Below are 20,268 nucleotides of genomic sequence, written 5' to 3' on the forward strand. Positions count from 1 at the left end.
GAACTATTTTCACAAGGCTGTGCTTCTTAAGAATGAACTGCCCAGAAGAGCAAATGCCATCAGTTGAAACACAACCCCATGAGAACAACTGTGGATGATGCTCCAAGTTCTGGTACCTGTTGAGTGTGAACAAGAAGGCTTCACCTTGGTTAACACAGAGCTGCTTGTCCTCACTTAAATCCCTTAAATTGCTTTCTCCTGCTTGGCACAGCCTGAATTCTCAGGATTTCCATCCCTACACTTCCCAAATGAATGAAATCCTAAAGAGTCACCAATGTTGCAACCATGGAATGGTTTGGGTTGGAAGGGATCTCAAAGCTCATCCAGCTCCACCTCCTGCCACGGGCAGGGACACCTTCTACTAGATCACAATGCTCCAAGCCCTGTCCACCCTGGCCTGAGCACTGCCAGGAATGGGACATCTCCTCTTAACTAGACTAGCAATATATTAAAAAACTCTAAATAGTAAAATGTCAGAGATAGCTAAGAATGCTGAAAGTCTTTTAGTGACCTAAGATGACAGAACTCAAAAGGTTTGTTAAAAGTTGGTAGAACAATAAAGTTTAAAGAGCTGACCTTTGTCAACACTTTGTTTCCAGTGCTTTCCATGGATGGTCTGTTTCCAAACACTCCTTCCTTGTACATCAGAAAAATGTTAAGTGGTTAGAACACGAAAATGGGAGCAGCTGAGTTATCTTGAACAGCACACTGTGTTGTTTTTACCAAAAGTGTACCTTGGCCAGAACATCCTAAATGAGTCAGGGCTCTGCACAGCTCACCCTCACTTCATATGTTCCTGGAATAACACAATTCCATTTGTTTTGCTAAGAATTTTCTCCTTCACAGGAAAAGCACCATTAAACAATGTGTTCTTTAAATCAAAGGTGAAACTTGTGTGTTTTCTTCCTCCTCTGACATCAGATGATTTAAAAGATTCCCCAGAAAGGCTGCAGGGATCTGTTAAACCCTGGCAAGAGATGCAATGCCAGCTTGGAGAAACATGCCATCAGAGACACTTCCCAAAACTGAGAGGGACTGGAAACCCCTGATTGGAAAGTGAAGCATTCCACCTTCATAACCCAATTTTTCTGTAAAACAAAAAAACACAACGAAGAAAGCAAATGCCAGCTAAGTCTCTCATCTTTCTAACAAAGAACTCATTCAGGTTCTGTTGATCCAAAGATTCCAAAATCCCAAATATTCTAGATAACATATCCTTGTTCTTGCTGGCAGTGACACACATCCTCAGTCTTCATCAGTGTCTGTTTGAGGACAGAATGAAGGTGAATTTTCCTCTGAAATATCTAAGCGTGAAAGTAATTAAGACTTTGAGCACCTTGCCTAGCAAATGAACACAGTGGAAGTGTAAAGTGCAAAGACAACACAACAGCTGTATGGCTAACATGAAGGATGTAGGACAGTCTGAACAAGTCACACTTTTCCCCCAAAGCTTGGGATCTTTGCAGTCTGAAGTTATTAGCGCTTCCAGAAAGCCAAGAGAGATCCATTTTCCTTTGAAGCTCTCCTTGGCACAAGGCACTGCACATATCAGAAGGCTCAGGCACCCAGACACAGATGATACAGCATTAAAAAAACCTTATAAACTCATCTATTTCATGAACCTGCACGTAGAAACTTTGTCACTGCCACAGGCATGTTACAACTTTCTCCCTAGAGTGAACTAAAGCTCCATGAAAGAAAAAACTCTTTTAAGGATCTGGAGTAAAACCCAGGGATTAATCCTTCTTCAGCCAGTCTTTATAAGAGATGTGGTGTTGAGATTTCAAGAGAAGCATCTCCAACTTTTACACCCCATCAATTTAAGAGCTACAGAACAAATAATCACTGAATCACTTCAAAAGTATTTCAATAACTTCATGAAGTGTTCAAATGAAAGACCCCAAGTTCTGTGACAGATGAAAATGCAGTCAGATAATGCTGAACAAGCACACTCTAACCTATTCACCCCCTGCATTGATATTGCTTAATCAGGCTCAAACTTGCTCTTTGAGAGTCTGACCTAAAAGTTCTATCCCAGCTTGAGACAACAGGGAATACACAATATTCCAGGAAACTCTGGATGGGCTCTTCCACCTCTCAGGCAGGTCCAGGCTCTCTCATTTTCATGTATTCCTGACTCCTTTAAGAGCAGATCACTTCAGAGGGGGAACAAACACAAAGTTCAGAGAAATCAAGGATCCTGTTCTCACTTTTTTCACTCTCCTGGTTTATAGCAATGCTCTGCATCTCACTGGAGCTCTGGGAAACATCAGGGAAGGAAAGTGAGAAATGCTGCTGCAGTTACTGCAGTCAATCACCTGTGCTGTTGATCCTTTGGGGACAACAATTAACCAAGGGGAAAGAATACAGGGAAGAGACAAACTGACAAGGCTGCCATCACTCTCCCTCCAGAGCAGGAAATACCCACAGATAGAACTATTGCCTGATGAGCACAACAGCCACAACATTCACCTTCCCCAGCACAGGAAATGGGAAAACTGACAGCACACTCCCTCTGCCCACAGTGTTGGAAATAACCCCTCTTCAAAGAGAATGGATGCTGTAATACACTGACAGCTGAAGGAGGGACACATCAAAAGAGATCCAGGCACTTAGGGCATGATTTTTCTTCATGGATTTTCACTCAGAAACCACTCCCTGAACAGCACAACCCTGACACCCACCTAAGTGGCACAGAGCTCTTCTAACAGCCAACAAACCCAAACTCTAGGCCCACCTGTAATACTTGTTGGGCTGAGGAGGTTCAGCCTGGAGAAGAAAATTTTCCAAGGACACTTTTCTGTGGCTTGTGGATTGTAAGAAATATTGAAACAGACTTTTGATCACAGCTTGCAGGGACAGGACAAAGGGCAATGTTTTAAACAGGAAATGGGTAGATTTACATTTGACATAAGGAAGATAATTTTTTAAAAATTAATTATTTATTCTTCCTTGTGAGGTCAGACACTGGCACAGGTTGCCCAGAGAAGCTGTGGCTGCCTCATCCTTGGAAGTGTCCCAGGCCTGGTTGGATGGGGCTTGGAGCAACTTGAGCTAGAAGAAGGTGTCCTTGCCCATGGCAGGTGTGGGAGTGGATGGGCTTTAAGGTCCCTTCCAACCCAAATAATTCTAGGATTCTCTTGAAATTCCAGGTTTAAAGCCATAACAACTCCCCTAATGTCAGAACAGCATCTTCAGTTTCTCAAGCTCTGATCCTGGTGAGAAAAAAAAAAAAGGTGTTTTTTCTCTCAAGGTTATTCTTCCTCACAGTATCTACTTAAAGAACCTCAGTTCACATTTTCCAAAGATCTGGGATACTCCACCCCCACTCCCCATTGTTTCCTGACATTTGGGGCACCACTGGGCTTCATTTTATCACTTTCAGAATACACTGCTGGGTTAAACAAGGCAGTTCTGGAGCAGCTCATACCTTTTGGAAGGGATAATTTTACTCCACAGACAAAGTCTTTATTCCTTGTCTATTTTCCATGACCCTCAGGCTTTATTGCCTTCAGCAAAGAGATACTTAAGTCAGTTTAATGGTTCTCATACCCATCAAGCTTTTATGGTCCTGCCCTGCTTCTGCTTGTGCCAGAACAGCAGTGTGTGTGTGGCCACAGAATGACTGAGATCAAGGAAAAACTCTGGTTACAAGAGAATTTTTGCAGGTTTTTTGCTTCCAACCAGATCAAATTCCCAACTTATTACATGTCCCAGCCACACACACAGCAATAACAGCCAGGGTGTGAAAATGAAGCTGTGTAATATCAGCACTGCTGTGAGGAGAGGGGATGGTATAGGTTTTATTCCTTGCAAAATTCTGCTGCCCAGGCCCAAGTATCAACAAAACCTACTCTACATTTCTTACACACAAATCCTTTTTAATGCTGGGAAATTCTCTACAGTGATGAATGCTGAATCCTTCCCTGCAAAGGAAGAGCTTTTTTCCTATAGGACATGAATGTGTCACAGACACAAGCCACTCTAAGGGAGAATTATGGATTTAGGAGTGCATTGGAAGTCCCATTTTGGGAAAGCAATTCAATAAGAGGTCATGGGAGGCAGCTAAATTAAGATCACTTTTGACAAATGTTATGTTGTTTAATCCAGTGCTATAAAAAGTAGCTCGCGTGCCAAGGGCCAAGTGTTTGAGAAACTATTATTAAATAAGAGCCAAGAAATAAAAAGACAGAACTGTTTGGCAGTGAAAGGGAACAGAAGAAGGCAGAATGGGACTGAAACATCAGAAAATGTTCCCAAAATACTAGAAAGAAGCAATTTTTTTTGTTTTTAAATAAGAGAAGTCAGGCTGGGAGAGCTGGGGGTGCTCACCTGGAGAAGAGAAGGATCCAGGGAGAACTTTGAGCTCCCAAAAGGGCTCCAGGAGAGCTGGAGAGGGACTTGGGGCAAGGGATGGAGGGACAGGACATGATTTAAGCTGCTAGACAGCAGGATTAGATTAGATATTGGGAAGAAATTCTCTGTGAGGGTGCTGAGGCCCTGGCACAGGTGCCCAGAGAAGCTGTGGCTGTTCCTGGATCCCTGGAAGTGTCCAAGGCCAGGCTGGACAGGGCTTGGAGCAGCCTGGGATAGGGGAAGGGGTCCCTGCCTCGGTCAGGGGTGGGACTGGATAATCCTCAAGGTCCCTTCCAACCCAAACCATTCCATTATTCTATGTCATGTGAGAGAGAACAGCACCAGAAACATCTGATTGTGTCAGGAATAGACCAAGGTGGCTCCTTCCTTTAAGCAACATATTTTCCTTAAAGGTAACAGAGAATAAATGGGTGGCAGAAAGATTCAACAATAAAATACAGCAGCTTCAGCATTTCCCAATCAGTATCTTCAAAATTAATAGCCAGGCCAAAAAAAAAAAAACCCACAAAAACAGAATGAGTTGAAATTCTTATAGAGGCTTTTTTTTTGCAAGGAAGAATTATAGAAATTGTCAAAAAAAACAAAACCAAAAAAATAAAGGCAATAAGACACCCAACTGAAATGACAAAAATAAGTGGTAAAACAACCGCTGTACTGGGAATTTGGCAAAAATGATGATTGCAGAGGAAGGGACAGATGTAGGATACATGTAACACAGGGATGCATGTAGGATACTTGTAAGATAAACATGGGATACATGTGACAGACATGTGGACATTTGCAATACTTTCATCTATACCCACCTTGTTCTCTAAGTCTACCTATCCCCATTCCTGAACACAGTTGCTGTATTTGATAAATTCATTTCTAAATGCCAATTCTCACACTTGAGTTGCAAAGCAAAGCAGAAACTATGCCCAGTCTTTTGTACAGCCATGCATTTGTAAAAGATTTTTAAGATACATTTCAGGTGTTTTTCAGCAATTTGCAGGGGACAAGGCTGTGACTGGGAAGACAATGACACACTGAGGAAAAAAAAAACCAATATAATTTTTTACTTAGATTAATAAACAAAAGTATTCAAGGGTGATGACTGAAGGCACTGGTGGACAACACATGCATTTTTCTTCCATATAAGATTGCTGTTCTCTGTGGCTGACGGAAGCATCCAAACTGCTTTTGCTTTTCATCATTTGCATATTCTGGGGAGAAGGGGATTATTGTAAAGCCAGGTTTGGCACCCTCAGCCTGCAGCACAATTCAAACACCTGCACACAAACCCACACCTTCATGCAAACATACCTTTAACAGTTTTGACAAAAACTTGTTTCTCTTTACTGGGGTCTTTTTCTTCTATTAGAATTCCATGGAAAATGCGCCCAAACGTGCCTGGGAACAGAACATCCAATCAGTAAAGTAAAGAAACACTGATAACATTAGGAGTATCTTAAGCAAACAGTACCTTTCACAGCAGAAAGTGAGAAATGCCTGCAGTTAAAGTGTCTACAAAATCTATAGTCACCAAGAGAGAACTCAACACCAGCACAAGGGGGGATTCATAACTACAGGCAGCAAATGCTGAAGTTTTACATAAATAAGGGGAAAAGCATGAGAGTGAACTAGTGATAGCACTCAGAGAAATTTAATATTAATATGACGATGGTTTATTTGTGGCACTTAGTCAACTCCCTGTACTAAGAACTCCAGCTCCTGTTTCTCACCTATCCAGCCTAGAATTCTAAGCCAAGGCATTTCTCACAAGGACCAGGTCTTTTGGGAAACATTCACAAGAAAACAGCAATTCTGGCCAGCCAGCACATATGGAACACTTTGAAACAGCCAGCATCACATTATTCACAAGTTTCACCTCAGCTGGAAGGTGCTGGGGTTGTTTGGGGGTCATTCAGACTCTCCAGCATTTTTCTATTTACAAGATGTTACTGATGCTACTGCAGGAAGAGGAGCTGGGCTGAGAACAGCTGGTAACACAGAGAGAATTTAACTGGCTTTTACTACTCAGCTTGGCAACACTTTCCTGCACCAAGGTGTGCATCATCTCCACAGAGTCTATTCCAGCATAACAGCCCTTTCCCAAGGATTCCTCCTTCCTGACTAGGTTGAAAGATCTTTCTCAGTATGAAATACAGGTCTTATTTGTTTTTAAATAACTTAAACTGGGGCAGTGCAACATTTCTGTCACCTACTCCGAGGCTGGCAAGGAAACCCTGCATGACAGGGGTTTTCAAACTACAATCTCACTAAGCAGCAGAGACTCTCAGGCAACCACAACACATTAATTACCTAACAGCAACTAAATTCCACCTGTCTTGGTTCTTGAAGACTTTGAGAAAGTGCCTAAATGTATATTTCCAAAATGTAAAAGCAGGTGAAGCTACAGAAGCTATGTGAAGTTTATAATGAATCTGTGGCCAAGATCTGTAGAGAAGTTCTTTGCATGCATTTTCTTTATCCCCTTCTTCCCCTCTGAAGCTCTTTTGTTCTTCAATGGCAGAGACTCATTACCCTATGATCCTGAACTAAAATTGGTCAGGTCTTCTCTGATATGTGGATGTGGCACTTGGGGACAAGGGTGAAATCGGCATTTCTGGGGGAGTGCTTGGACTCTATGACCTCAGAGGGCTTTTCTAACCTCAATGACTCTGTGATTAACTTGTGAAGGCTCTGACTCAAAGTAACAGCTGGAGGCTAAAAAACCGGATCCCAGGATTAACTGGGTCCAAACTGCATTCAACAGCTCCTTATGCCTCATCTGGCAGAGCAGGGCAGCTCTGCCACCAAACATCTGCAGGGGCACTGAGTCACTTCTAGTCATGGGCGACTCCCAACATCCCAGCTCCAGGCAGCCCAGAGCAACACAAAGCACATCCCACATGCCAAGGAAGGTTTTTGCAGAGCCCACACTGGGAGTGAGCACAGAGCTGCCACCCCAGAGGTTCAGAGGCACACACTGAACAAGAATGGGAGCATCCTCCACTGCTGCTCAGACTAACACAAAGCATTCTGCCTCCAAAGGATGATTATCTCCAATCGCCAGCTTTGAGAAGTTTGATTTCTCAGGGAACAGAGACTTGAAACTGCAGCAGTAAAGGTGAATGACAAAGAAAATGAAATATTTAAGCCTATTTTTCAAATTCAGTATCAACAAGAGTCAATTCATGTTGTGCATGAAGACTTTCAAAGTGCACAGTAAACAAAGAGTGAACAATTCAGGAACTGGATGATCCTTGTGGATCCTTCCAACTCAGGATATTGCATGAAAACAATCATGTAGTCTGTGAATCTTTTATTTCAGGCTTTTAAATGTTGCATCTGCCAATTAGATTTCCAAAGCAAAGTTATCAAACTGAGACACCAAATTTGGACAACTGAAGTTCTTCTGGGCTTTGGGTTGGCTTTGCTTTGACTTTTATGTTGTTAAGAGTAACTCTCCTGTAGGAATTCCCAAAAGTGAGTTACCTTGAGCCCTGAGTGACTCCCTTTCACCCCAGCCACCCATCACTTCAGGGAGCAGGTTATTAAGCCAGACAAGCTCAATGACTTACTGAGCACACCTCGTCACTCCCCCAGCCTAATTAACTCTGGAAGCTGCTTTCCCCATCCCCACACCCCAAATGCAAACATAACTCATCATTCCTCCCATCCACCAAAGCAACAAAGATCAGAAACATCATCCATGAATGATTTCTGTAAATAAATATCCGTATCTTTGTATTTATGTATCGACATCATGTGGTAGGAATGAAGTGTCTGAGAGCTGTAAATACCTTCTTGGAGCACATCTTTGAGGGTGATCCTCTCCCTGGAGATGGCTATGTCCTTCACTTTAGCTTTGGCCTCCATGAGAGTGACACTTTTCAGATCATTCTTCTCTATCCTTAATGTGGGATAACCTGAGGAGCCAGCAGAGCCAAACAATCCAACATAAATACCCTTGGAATGACAACAGGCAGAGCTAAACAATCCAGCATAAATACCCTTGGAATGAGAACAGGCATAGGGCTCCACCTCTGACCTCCACACACCAGGGATCAGCACCATCTTAAAGATATTATATATAAATTTTAAAATAATTAAGTATTTAGCAACAAAAAACACAAAAATAATCATCTGCAGGGAAAGAAATTACACAGGAATTCTCTGTAGTGTCATGCAAACAACTTTGATTATTAACTCTGGGTGAAGGAAACTCCTTTAGTGAAGGTGATCAACACTGCACTGCCCTCAGGAGGAGGAAACAGATTGCTGGAAAACTCAGAGCTGGGAAGATTCCTTACCCCAGCAGGACATTAACAAACTACCAGTGCCCTCTTCTGGCACTTCCAGACATTTGGATACTCCAGCAGAGTCAGAAAACCCAGAATATTTTTGTACATGTGTATGAATTATTAGAGAAATCTTGAGAATTACTCTGATAATAGTTTTTTCAGAAATTTAAATGTTAATGAAAGCAAAATGATGCAACTGTGGAATGCTTTTTTCACACATTCCTACCTTTTCTCTTCTCCTAATTTTCACTATTTCCAGTGCTACTGGGGTGTCCCAAAGCAGGTAAGAGACACTGGGCAGCCCCTAGCAGACAGGTGTCACTTGGGCACACTGGCCACCACACTGGGCAGGGTGAGAAGGGTTGAGCCATCACCCTGGGCTTGATCACCTGCCCATGGCCAGAGGATTCTGGGGATCAAATTCCAGCAACTGGAATTCAGCCACATTAACCTGAGTCACTTGGAAAGTCAAACAAAAAACCTGAGGTTGACAGGACATCAGCAGCTCAGCCTGAGCTGGGATGAGACATGGAGGGGCTGGAGCGTGTCCAGGGAAGGGAATGGAGCTGGGGAAGGGAATGGAGCACCAGGAGCGGCTGAGGGAGCTGGAAAGGGGCTCAGCCTGGAGAAAAGGAGGCTCAGGGGGGACCTTGTGGCTCTGCACAACTCCTGACAGGAGGGGACAGCTGGGGGTGGTCGGGCTCTGCTCCCAGGGAACAGGGACAGGATGAGAGGGAACAGCCTTAACTTGCACCAGAAGAGGTTCAGAGTGGGCATGAAGGAAATTCCACTGCCCAAAGCATTGTCCAGCCCTGGCACAGCTGCCCAGAGGTGGAGACCCCACCCCTGGAGGGAGTTAAAAGCTGTGTGGCACCTGGGGACATGGGTGGCCTTGGCAATGCTGGGGGAACAACTGAACTTGGTGATCTGGGAGGGCTTTTCCAACCTAAATGATTCTGTGATTCTAAGAGACAGAAAATAAAAGGGCTGGGGAGAGACTCAGGTGACAAGAGGGAAACCAGCTCTAGAATAATTTGGAGCGTAATGCCTCTTTCAAACTCTGTGAGAAGGAATTTTTTTAACATTTGATATATTAAATTCTTACAAGTCTGTTCTTTAGTAATGTTTATACCAAATACATTTTAAAGGCAACTCTTTGCAAGGAAAAGATGATCTCAGATCACAAATAAGTTTGTTTTTTTTGTTTTAGGGAGATACAGTACAACTTAGAAGTGAGCCAAATCTCTTCTAGAGGTGCAGTTCAACCTCAGGTAAAAACCTGCTTCTACACATGAGGAGGAAAAAAGGAGAGCACAGGAGGGCTGAGATGACTTTATTGCTGTGCTTTCTCATGATGGGACAGTCACTATCACCAGGTGCCATCAGAGGACAATGGGAGAGACCTTGGGGTGTTATTAGTTGGTTTTAAAAAAAACCATGTGTGTCCCTACGCTGGCCACCTTCCCTCCAGCTGGAACAGTCCCTTCCCTGGAGCAGGGCTGAATGGGATAACCAGACAATAACTTGAGGAGTAAAAATTCCACAGGTAACAAATATGTTCATTAACAACAGAATTAACTCAGACGCAGCTGAGAGCACTTGGTCTGTTCAACATGGAGGAGACTGAAAGACCTGGTCCCAGTCTGCAGCTCCTCCCAAGGGACAGCTCTGAGCTCTTCTCTCTGTGACCAGGGACAGGAGGACCCCAGGGATCAGCTGGAGCTGTGTCAGGGAAGGTTTAGGTTGGAGATCAGGAAAAGGCTTTTTCCCCAGAGGGTGCTGGGCACAGCCCCAAGGCTGCCAGAGCTCCAGGAGCACTGGGAAAACACTCCCATGGTTGCACAGCGTGGGATTGTTGGGGTGTCTGTGCAGGGCCAGGGGTTGGACTGGATGATCCCTGTGGGTCCCTTCCAGCTGGGACATTCTGTGATTCTGTGGTATCAGTTACCAGCTCAGTATCCAAACTGCTGCCACCCTTCCTTTCCTCTCACTGCTCTCTTCAGCTATTTTATACCATTTCAAGCAAAGCTGTAAGCAACAGGAGATAACAGGAACAACAACCATCATGGCATCACCTGCTTTAGGAACTGATCCCAGGGCTGGGGTGACACATCCTGCTCTCTTCTCTGCTTGGGCTGCATGAGGCAGGCTCTTCCCAGTGTTAAAACAGATACTTCACAGCTACTGGTGAAGTCTGGCTGACTGCTCTGGGTGCAGGGAGAACAAGCCAAGGCACAAACACAGCCTCATGCTCATACAACCACTCACATCCCCACAAACTCACTCCTGACTATGGCGTGGCTGGGTAAAACACACTCTGTGTGAATTCAAGAAGCAAAGTGACAGAACCAGAGAATTATTCATGTTCTTCTCTGGCATTTGCCACCAAAGCAGCGTGGCAGGAGGCTCTGTGCTTAGATTAACACTTACTGGTTACTGGGGTGGCGTTGTTGGGCGTGTCAGCCCGCAGGTACTGCGTGGTCTGCGTGGAGGGCTGCGACAGCCCCTGCGAGCTGCTGCTGTCACTGATGCTGTGGGGAAACAAAAATGCACATCAACGTCACTGCCTGCCACTCCAACACATCCCAAATTAACCTGTCCAGGTAAAAAACAGGAGAGTTTCCAGGCAAGACTTGAAAAACTCTGCTCTTTTAAAGTTGCTCACACATGAGAATGTATATTCAAAAATCTTGGCACTAAGCATGAACAGCTTCCTCCTACTTGCTTTCCAGAACTTGCTCTATCTTCTGGTACTTCTCCCCACTTTGGAATAATCAAAGTGACATAACATTCCTTGCCAGAACCACCCTGTCATACCAAGAACAACTATTACATCCCAGGAAAGATTTGCACACATTTCTCCCGTGGCACTGGTGTCCCACTCCGACAAGGGCTCTATTTCACAGCCTACCCGACTTTGTCACTGCCCTCCCTAAGGGTACCTGTTGCCCCTTCCAGCACCACCTAAAATGTGCTTTTTGAGACGCTTTCTTTGGGCAGAAGGACTCAAGAGCCCACAGAGTATCCATGAAACAGGTAAACCATAGTCTAAATCACAGCAGGCTCACTTCTGTCTTATTTTTTTTATGGACCAAAACCCTGTTAGCAGGTCAGATAGCAGGGCCAGAAGCTTCTTTGATGTCCTGCCCCTCCAAACACACACAAATGTCCCCCTCTTTGATCCAACTTCAAGTGGGTTTTCTACTGCTGACTGTATTGGGAGGACAAAGAGGAAACTGGTTTGGGATACAACCTCTGCTTTGCCAAATAATGAACGCTTAAGGTTTCTTGGGCTGCTGCTGAGCACTGGCCAAGCAGGGCCAGCCACCCCTGTAGGATTGTCAGACATGGCTGGTGATGCCCTCCAGGTCCACTGCTACCTTTCAAGCCAGACTTCCTTTAAAAACCAGAAATCCAAGTCCACTCTTCCCAACCAATTATAGCCCAACCATGGATGAAACCACTGAATTTTTAGTTTGGAACAGAATCTACTGAATCTCACAATACAAACTTACTCATTTATAGCTGGCCTCAATCTCCCTCTAGAACCTTTTTTTTTACAGTTATTCCCACTTCCAGGTGCAGGATTCCAGCACAGCATGTAGCACGAGTCTAAAAACCACAGATGCTGGTCTAGCTCCTCCCCTTTAACTTCCTGCAGAGTTTTTGAATGAATATTCTTCGGTGCTGGCAGCTTATTACTGCTTATTTGAACTGTTCCCACTATTGCATCCATGAGCTGCCTCAGTATGATCCATTCTCCAGGAAGGAGAGTCTTGGCATGGCCACCACATCAAACACCAAGGCACAACTTGCATTTCCTCTTCTTGCTCTGGCTGGAAACTCCTTTTGTAACCTGATCACCCACTAGCCCTGCGGATTCCTTTGGCTGGAGGCAAGTGTTAGGAAGGAATTATTCTTTTAATGCCTGTTGCAAGACTGAAAAACTGCCTTTTGGGTTGGCTTCATTCTGGTTTAACTCACTTCCTGAGCTTCCTCACTTGCATATTCTGTCAGCTATTTGAACGATGCCTTCTTGCTTTAATGACTCCCATTATCCTGCTGTTAAGCCATGCCAGTTTCCTTGGCACTTTTCCAGTGCCTTTGCTGTGAGGTTTGCAGATTTGCTGTGGACTTGCACTACAATGTTCCTAAATAATCCATGTGCAGCCTGTAAACTCAGCTTGAGCTTCCAGTTAACAACCCTGCTCGGTTTTATTTAGTTCTGGGGGTTGAAATTAAGAGCACCAGTGGGTTTTTCCAGGCTCTGTTGCTCCTGGGAGGTCATTAACCCTAATGACATTGTCATATTCCATTCAGGAACCTTTCACAGAAACAGTTTGAGATTATTATCCACAATCAAGTCAGAAATTCTTGCTTCAAAACAAGCCCCACACCTCCTGATTTTCAGGCATGTTTTGCTTCTGTTACACCTCTGCTCTGGCACTGCCTGAGCAACAGCTTTTACAGAGTAGCACATCCAGGCCAGGCATCTTCAGGCTCAAAAAATAAGTCATCACATGGTGCTTCAAGAGCTAAACCCCAGGAGCTGCACAAACTTCATAAAATCACACAATGGTCTGGGTTGGAAGAGACCTCAGAGATCATCTCATTCCGAACTCTTTCCACAGACAGGGAAAGTGCCCTGAATTTATCAGAATTTATCAGAATTTATCCAGTGATTCAGAGCAAATCATTAACACCTGCAAACCACAAAGGACTAACATCAGATGGATTTTTAGCTTTATCTCCACAGAAAGTCAGTTGGTTTTTTAGGATTTTGACCTTGTATCTCCACAGAAATCCAGTGCAATGGAGTAGAGGGGAGGACATCTGATCACACTGCTGGGCTGGACACCTCAACACCTCACTACCCCACACTATAAATGGAATGTTCTTCCTTTCTGAATTAAAGCAAGCTGCCCATCCTTTAACACCTTCAGCTGATTAAAATCCCTCCACCAGACAAGCAGGCACAAAGGAATTGAGGAAAGCTGACAAGTTCATTTGGTTACAATCCAGAAACCACAACTGCTTAATGGAGTGGCACTGTTAAAGTCACAAGGGCTGGGGACGCCAGGGCAGGGAGAAAACAGAAAGGAACAGATGAATGGATAAGGAGGAGGATGAAAAGATAAAGCAACTCCATGAGGCTGCAGGCAGCACAGAAGCAGCTCAAGACATCCTTTAGTTCAAGATATCCTTTCACAGGGGTGACCACCCACAGGCTGTTTTCCAAAGGATCCAGTTTCACACTGCCTGCTCCTGAACAGTTGCATCTGATGCAGGCTGTTCACACAGCCTCAGCCCACCTGCTTTTCAAGCCTCCCTTCTCCTCAGTGCTTAATCCCCACTCCAGTGCCCTTGGACTCATGTTACAACTCCATTTTCCATGCATGTGCTACGTTTTTTCCTGACTGGAAATATATTTGAGAGAGCACAGCACTGCCAATTTTATAACCAAGCAGTTGTAAAGCTCAGACTGTACCCTAAGGCTAAGCTGAACACTGGAAAATCAATCAAAGTAGAGAAAACTGAAATTCAGCCTCCTGCAGGTGTCAGCAAAACCCAAATGTTTTCATCCAATCCTGTAAAAGCGTAGAATGGCTTGAGTGGGAAGGGACCTTAAAACCCATCCAGTTCCACCCCTGCCATGGGTAAGGACACTTTCCACTATCCCAGATTACTCCAAATCCTGTCCAACCCAGCCTGGGACACTTCCAGGGATCCAGGGGCAGCCACAGCTTCTCTGGGCACACCACCCTCACAGGGAATAATTTCTTCCCAATATTCCTAATATTGGGATATTCCCTAATATCCCAAATATTAGGATTTTCCCCTATTTCTTCCTAATATCTCTATTTTACCTAAGGTAAAATAAAGGTAAAAACTCTCTGGCAGTGGAAAGCCATTTCCCCTTGTCCTAGCATTCCAGGCCCTGATTCAGAAGCCCCTTTAGGCACTGAAAGGGGCTCTAAGGTCTCCCTGGAATCTTCTCCAGTATCAACACCCTCAGCCTGCCTCCAGTGAGCCCAAATCAATTCTTCCTTCAACCCTGACAATCCCTGCAGATCTGATTCTGTCTGAATCTTCCCACTCCACACAAATATTCTGGCAAAACCTGAACAACCCTTCCTCCTCATATACAGCAGAGCACCTGCAACTGCTGCCTTTCTGCAGCACAGCCCTCACCACAGCCCCACAACAGGCAGCACATGGCACTGACAGCACAAATTGCAAACCACCACAGAGTGCTCATTTGGAGACTGAACTCCCACTAATCTGAGTAAATATGTCCCAAAACCACACTGGGAGAGCTTGAACACATACCTGTCATCCAACTCTATCCTTTTCATGCTGTGGAGGTGCAAGACAGCCAGGATGATTGCCACCAGGAATATCACAGCACAGCACACACCCACGCTGATATAGAACACCCGGGTCGAAGTGGTGGGAGCTGCATTTACAGGATCAACTGCAACAGATGTGGAGAGTTACTGAACTCCTCTCAAAAAAGGAGAAAAACCAATAAAAAACCCAACATTTGTTAGTTTGTTATGGCAACACAAGCAGAGAGGCTGGGGGCAGGGAGAGTCAGCAGCCTCAGCCATCCCAAATGTCCTATAAGGTATCCTGGAGAACAACTACCTTGGAGGAGACAGTGAGAGGTAAAGAGAGCACTGAGCCCTTCTCAAAAAGGAGAAAAACCAACAGAAACCTCAAAGAAACAACATTTGTTAGTCTGTTATGGTCACACAAGCAGAGGGGCTGGAGGCATAGAAGGGAGCAGCCTCAGCCATCCCAAATGTTCTATAAGGTATCTGGTGAACAACTACCCTGGAAGAGACAGTGGGAGGTAAAGAGAGCACTGAGCACTCTTTCCCACTGCTTTCCAACAGCATTTTGGCAAAAAGACTCTCATTTTGGGTATTATGGAGCCACAGTCAGGCAATGATATTTCCAGCTAGAAAAGGAGGAAAGGAAACTACCTCACTCTATCCCTTCAATAGTGATAAATTGAAACAGCAAACAAGACAGGTCCCAAGGTCAAGAAAGTAGATCAGAGCCATGTACAGAAACCAGAGCCCCTAAGATGTGATACAAAAGTTATTACAAGACTTGGAATAGGGTTTTTTCCTCTTCACCAGTTAAAACAATTAATTACCAAAACCCCACTGCAATACTGGGTATAGTACAGACTACCTGGGGATTGTTTTCATAGGGAAAGCAGTGGAAGCAAAGCACATAAAAAGTTTTTCAGTTTTTAAACCCCAAGTTGTACATTCCGGATTACTTACAGATAGCCTTGCTGCTGTTTTTATCAGCTGTTGGAGATTTGACTTCTGGCTCAAGCTCTAAAGAGATGAGAGAAAACCATTAAGTTTGGAGTACATTTATTATTGCAGCCCTTCACATTGTCTCATGTATGAAAAAACAGATTTGCTCTTTCCAAGGGAAGAGCTGATTCAAGGACTACACCAATCCCTACATGTCCATTTAAATACCTAACCAGGTAGGAATAAAATCACACTGAAACACATGTTCAGGGAGGCAAAGCTTGGACCCATTGAATCCTTGTAAAACCCTGCAGCTTGTCCAAGATCCAAAGCAGCAGAAAGAAAGAAGAGGTGCAGAGAATGTGTTTGCTAAGGCACTAAACAAAGACCTCACAGAACCAGTTCCTACAGGAGAGAAAATCATTGCTGGGATGTTCAGTGAATCTTCTGGAGGAAATCCTGGCTCCAGTCTAATGTGGCTCACCCTAGGAAGGGTCAGAGATGCAACCACAGGCACTGTGCCTTCTCAGCTGATGCCAGTCAGGAGTCAAAGAGTTAAAACAGAAGGATGGAAGAGGTGATGTCCTTTTAAATACTCATAAATATGCAAGTGAAGGCAGGAAGACAACACAGCTGGTGTGAGTAGCAGTCGTTTAGAAAGTGGGTAAATCCTCATGGAGCTTACTCAGAGTCTGGGAACCAAGAGGAGCAGTGCAAAGCTGGGGAATGCAGGAGATGCCTCCAGATGAACCCTCCCCAGGATCTGCAGGCAGCTGAGGGAATCCCATGGATTTCTGCAGCTGCACAGGCACAGTCCCACTTGCACACCCCCCTTCCTGCTCTCAGTTCTGTCCAACACAGCACAGCCCCTTCCCACTCCTTGTTAAGCCAGTGCAGCTTAGGAAAAAGTAATCCAAGGGAGGGAAAAATCAAAGTGTTTTTCTTTTTTTATCCCTTTTTTGAACTTGAGATGGAGCTATCAGGAATGCCCTGAGCAAAACCACTAGCAAGTTCCTACATATTCCTAACTTATGCATTAAATTCAATCAGAAACCCCATATGCTTTACACCCATCAACACACACCAAACAAAGCCAATTTTTTTGGTTTTATGAACCTGCAGGAGATCTCTGTAAGGAATACTTCTCATGGTTCAGGCAGTGGCTCTGCCTCATCCCCAGTGTGGTGTTTCTGAAAGCTCCATCACACATCCACAGCTCAGTAAGCTGTGAATGCCTCAGCAGGGCTGACTTCCCCCACTTGGGAGTATTTGAAAAAATACCCAGGAAAACATGAAAAAAAGGTAAAAATATCAACATTATCAGCCAGACCTCCATTTTACTAGAAGGAGATACATACTTTGAATTAAGAATGCTCTTCCTGAAGCCTAATGCAATGAGTACCCCAACATTATATGCTACAAGGCATGGTTGACTCTTCCATCCACACCTTCCCCAAGCTCATCCTTTGGTATTTATACTCAAGAAAAGTAATAAACCCCTCTTTGGAAAGACAGCTACTGTCCTCAAAGGCTCCAGGTAAGCTGAAAGAGGCAGAAGGAGCATGCAAAGATAGAGGTGGCCATCCCTAAATATTGCCTAGGAGTGGAACACCACAGGCATTTTTAAGGAGGGCACAGCTCCTGGGATTCTCCAAAATAATCTTTTCCTGATGCCTATGAAAATACTAGAAAATCCTAGGAAAATTCTAGGAAGCAGCAACAGTAAACAGGAACAATCCAAGAATAAATTATGCTTTCAGATTGCCAAGTGGTAACACAGAAGAGTCAACTAAGGATTTCCAAAATCTGAATTATTTCCCAAGATCATTTTGTACTTCACATCTAACAGACTAACACCTCCTACACTCACTAAACAGCCTATTTTATCACAATTTATAAACTAAGTAGATTTGCTTGGTAATTTTTAGGACAATTTGAATTCTCAGAATGTGGCAGTTTTGAGGGAACTGATTTCTTCTTTCCAAACAGAGAGAAAATGTTTTTTGCTACATATCTATTAAAAGGTCAGTCAGTGCAGTGGAACTCTTGGGGAAAGTTGCAGAAGCTGATGAATGAACAAAAGTCCTCATTCCTTTCTGAAAGGCAGGATTTTACCTGGTTTCTTCCAATCCTCCCCAAAATTCACTGTGTTACTCCAGTGCTAGATCATACACCATTCCACTCCCTTTTCCTATCACACTTAAACAGTAAAAAAACTTGAAAATATATGAAACTTAATCTCTTACTTTTGTAGCACATTTTCCTTCGTTTGAAATTTAAAACTGTGATGTTTTTTGAGGAATTTATTGTTAAGTTGAGCTGCATCAGTATTGTGACGTCGGAGTCGAGTCTGCCGGTGCAGGAGAGTTCAACACGGAACACTGTGAACACAACAAAGGGGTTACAGGGGAGTGGGGCACTCTCAGACTCTGAAATAACATTTAAATAAAGGCCTTTTTAGATTATGTTTATGAAGTACATTATAAGCATCATAAATTATCACATTATAAAGAACTCTATACTAAGAAATGCTATTTTAGTCTTCACGCCTCATCACTTCAGCTCTTAGAGCATTAAAGGACATGGATTTTAAATTCATTTTTGTCAGTTTTATTAAGTGCTCACAGATCACTAAAACAGCATTTGTGGCTAAATGACCATGATTCATCCAACAGTTGGATGGGGGTGGGGAATTTACCTGAGAGGGTGCGAGGAACTTCTCCTTGTAGAGAAATGTTGGCCTGGGGCAGAGCCATAGCCATGGGATCATGAACCTGAAATCCCAGTTTATACTCAACCTGTAACAACAGTTGGGAGAGAGAAAACACATCAGAAATCTGTTCTGGAGTATAAAGAAATGCAACACCCCTTTTCATAATTCTTCTTGAAAATAAAAACCCATACATTTTTTTCAAGGAGTGTTGGTCATTTTAGGCATCCATATTCCAAGTTTCTTATGTGACATTTTAGTATCGAGACTTTTGTGACAGTTCAAATGAAGAAAGCCAAAAGAGAAGCTACTTTTGAAATAATTCCTTAAAATCTGGGGCAGAAATCAGAGTGCTTGTATTAAAAAAACTTCCCCCACAAATTTCACTCGATTATACTTCTAAACTTGTTCAAAAGTCAATTTGTGAAAGCTGCTAGAATTCAAAAAATTCCCCCTCCCACAGTCAGTTTAACAAACAAAATTGCTTAGAAATAGTTTATTCAACTATAGCCAAGATTTTGTTTCCATTTAAGAAGCTGATTCTGCAAATATTAATTCAAAAACAGTACAGGACCTACTCTAAGTCATAAGCTCCTCTTGGAAATTCATCCTACCCCTCCACTCTCAGCTGAATTATTTGACTTTGTGCCAACAGTCAGTTCTTCCCCTTTTCTAAAACATGATATGGTTCATCTCTGATATCAATTTATTTTTGAGTCAAGATGCCAAGGGAAGAGACACAACCCCATTTCTGAGCTCCTCCAAGTCGCACTACACCAAGTTAGAGAGGAAGATGCTGAGGGATGGAACCCCAGGAATGGGAAGCTCCAAAATTCCTCCTCAGAATTCCCAGCCAGGCCCAAGGAAACACAGGGCAGGGCCATCAATGCAGGGAGCCTCGGCTGAGCTGTGACAAGGGAACTCCTCTCAAATGACAAAGTGACTGAACTGTCACTGTGCATGTGCAATATGGGATCAGGGCTGGTTGGCACTCAACCCAAATCCACTGCAGGCCAAAAGTCACTCCTCTTAACAAGTTACACCTCACAGGGAAGAACAATGGCAGGAGGAAGCTTCAGGCCCTGCACTGGTGGAGTTGTTTAATACTACTGCTCCTGCTGCAGCCTTTCCTACTTCAGGGCAGAAGAAGAACCATCAGTCAAGTTTAAAAGAACAGAATGAACATCTGGCAGAGACTAAACAGATCATTTCATATATGAAAATAAATTGTTAAGTAACTGGAAATGTTTCAGAATGTAAGAGCATACGCAATCTCTCTGACAGCTGCTGCTGCATGCTCCAGGCACAGTGATTAAGTGACATAAAAAGCATTTCCATTTAATCAGGGCTCAGTAATAACACACTGGATGCTGCTTTTATAGACTCTCCTTGTCTCCAAGCATATGTTTCTAGAAATCTCTACAACAATTGCTCTACATATGATTTCCAGAGGCTTCAGTTCATGGCTGCCCTTCTGCGTGTCCAATGCACCAAGGGAAGAGATTCCACAGCCAGTGACTTGCATCATGGACCTTGCCAGGAGCAAGAAGTACAAAATACTTTGAAATGAGTGCTTCAACTTTCTAAAATAAGGAGAGCTTGGATGTATGCCATCTTA

General features: G+C 43.8%; 1 protein-coding gene across 2 annotated transcripts in view; it reads right to left on the bottom strand.

Moving 5' to 3' along the window:
- Window positions 1–20,268, bottom strand: part of RYK (receptor like tyrosine kinase) — a 55,130-nt gene that overhangs the window by 16,764 nt on the left and 18,098 nt on the right. The window contains exons 3-9 of one of the 2 annotated variants that reach the window (XM_058812100.1): window positions 18,639–18,738; window positions 18,187–18,321; window positions 15,962–16,018; window positions 14,994–15,138; window positions 11,094–11,194; window positions 8,163–8,288; window positions 5,680–5,766 (exon numbers count right to left, since the gene is read on the bottom strand). In XM_058812100.1, coding sequence (XP_058668083.1) covers window positions 5,680–5,766; window positions 8,163–8,288; window positions 11,094–11,194; window positions 14,994–15,138; window positions 15,962–16,018; window positions 18,187–18,321; window positions 18,639–18,738 — 751 coding nt within the window. Of the gene's footprint in view, window positions 1–5,679; window positions 5,767–8,162; window positions 8,297–11,092; window positions 11,195–14,993; window positions 15,139–15,961; window positions 16,019–18,186; window positions 18,322–18,638; window positions 18,739–20,268 lie in introns of both variants that reach the window. The other variant, XM_058812099.1, reaches the window with a different exon arrangement.

Source organism: Ammospiza caudacuta, chromosome 11 (genome assembly GCF_027887145.1).
Source record: "Ammospiza caudacuta isolate bAmmCau1 chromosome 11, bAmmCau1.pri, whole genome shotgun sequence".
NCBI lineage: Eukaryota > Metazoa > Chordata > Aves > Passeriformes > Passerellidae > Ammospiza > Ammospiza caudacuta.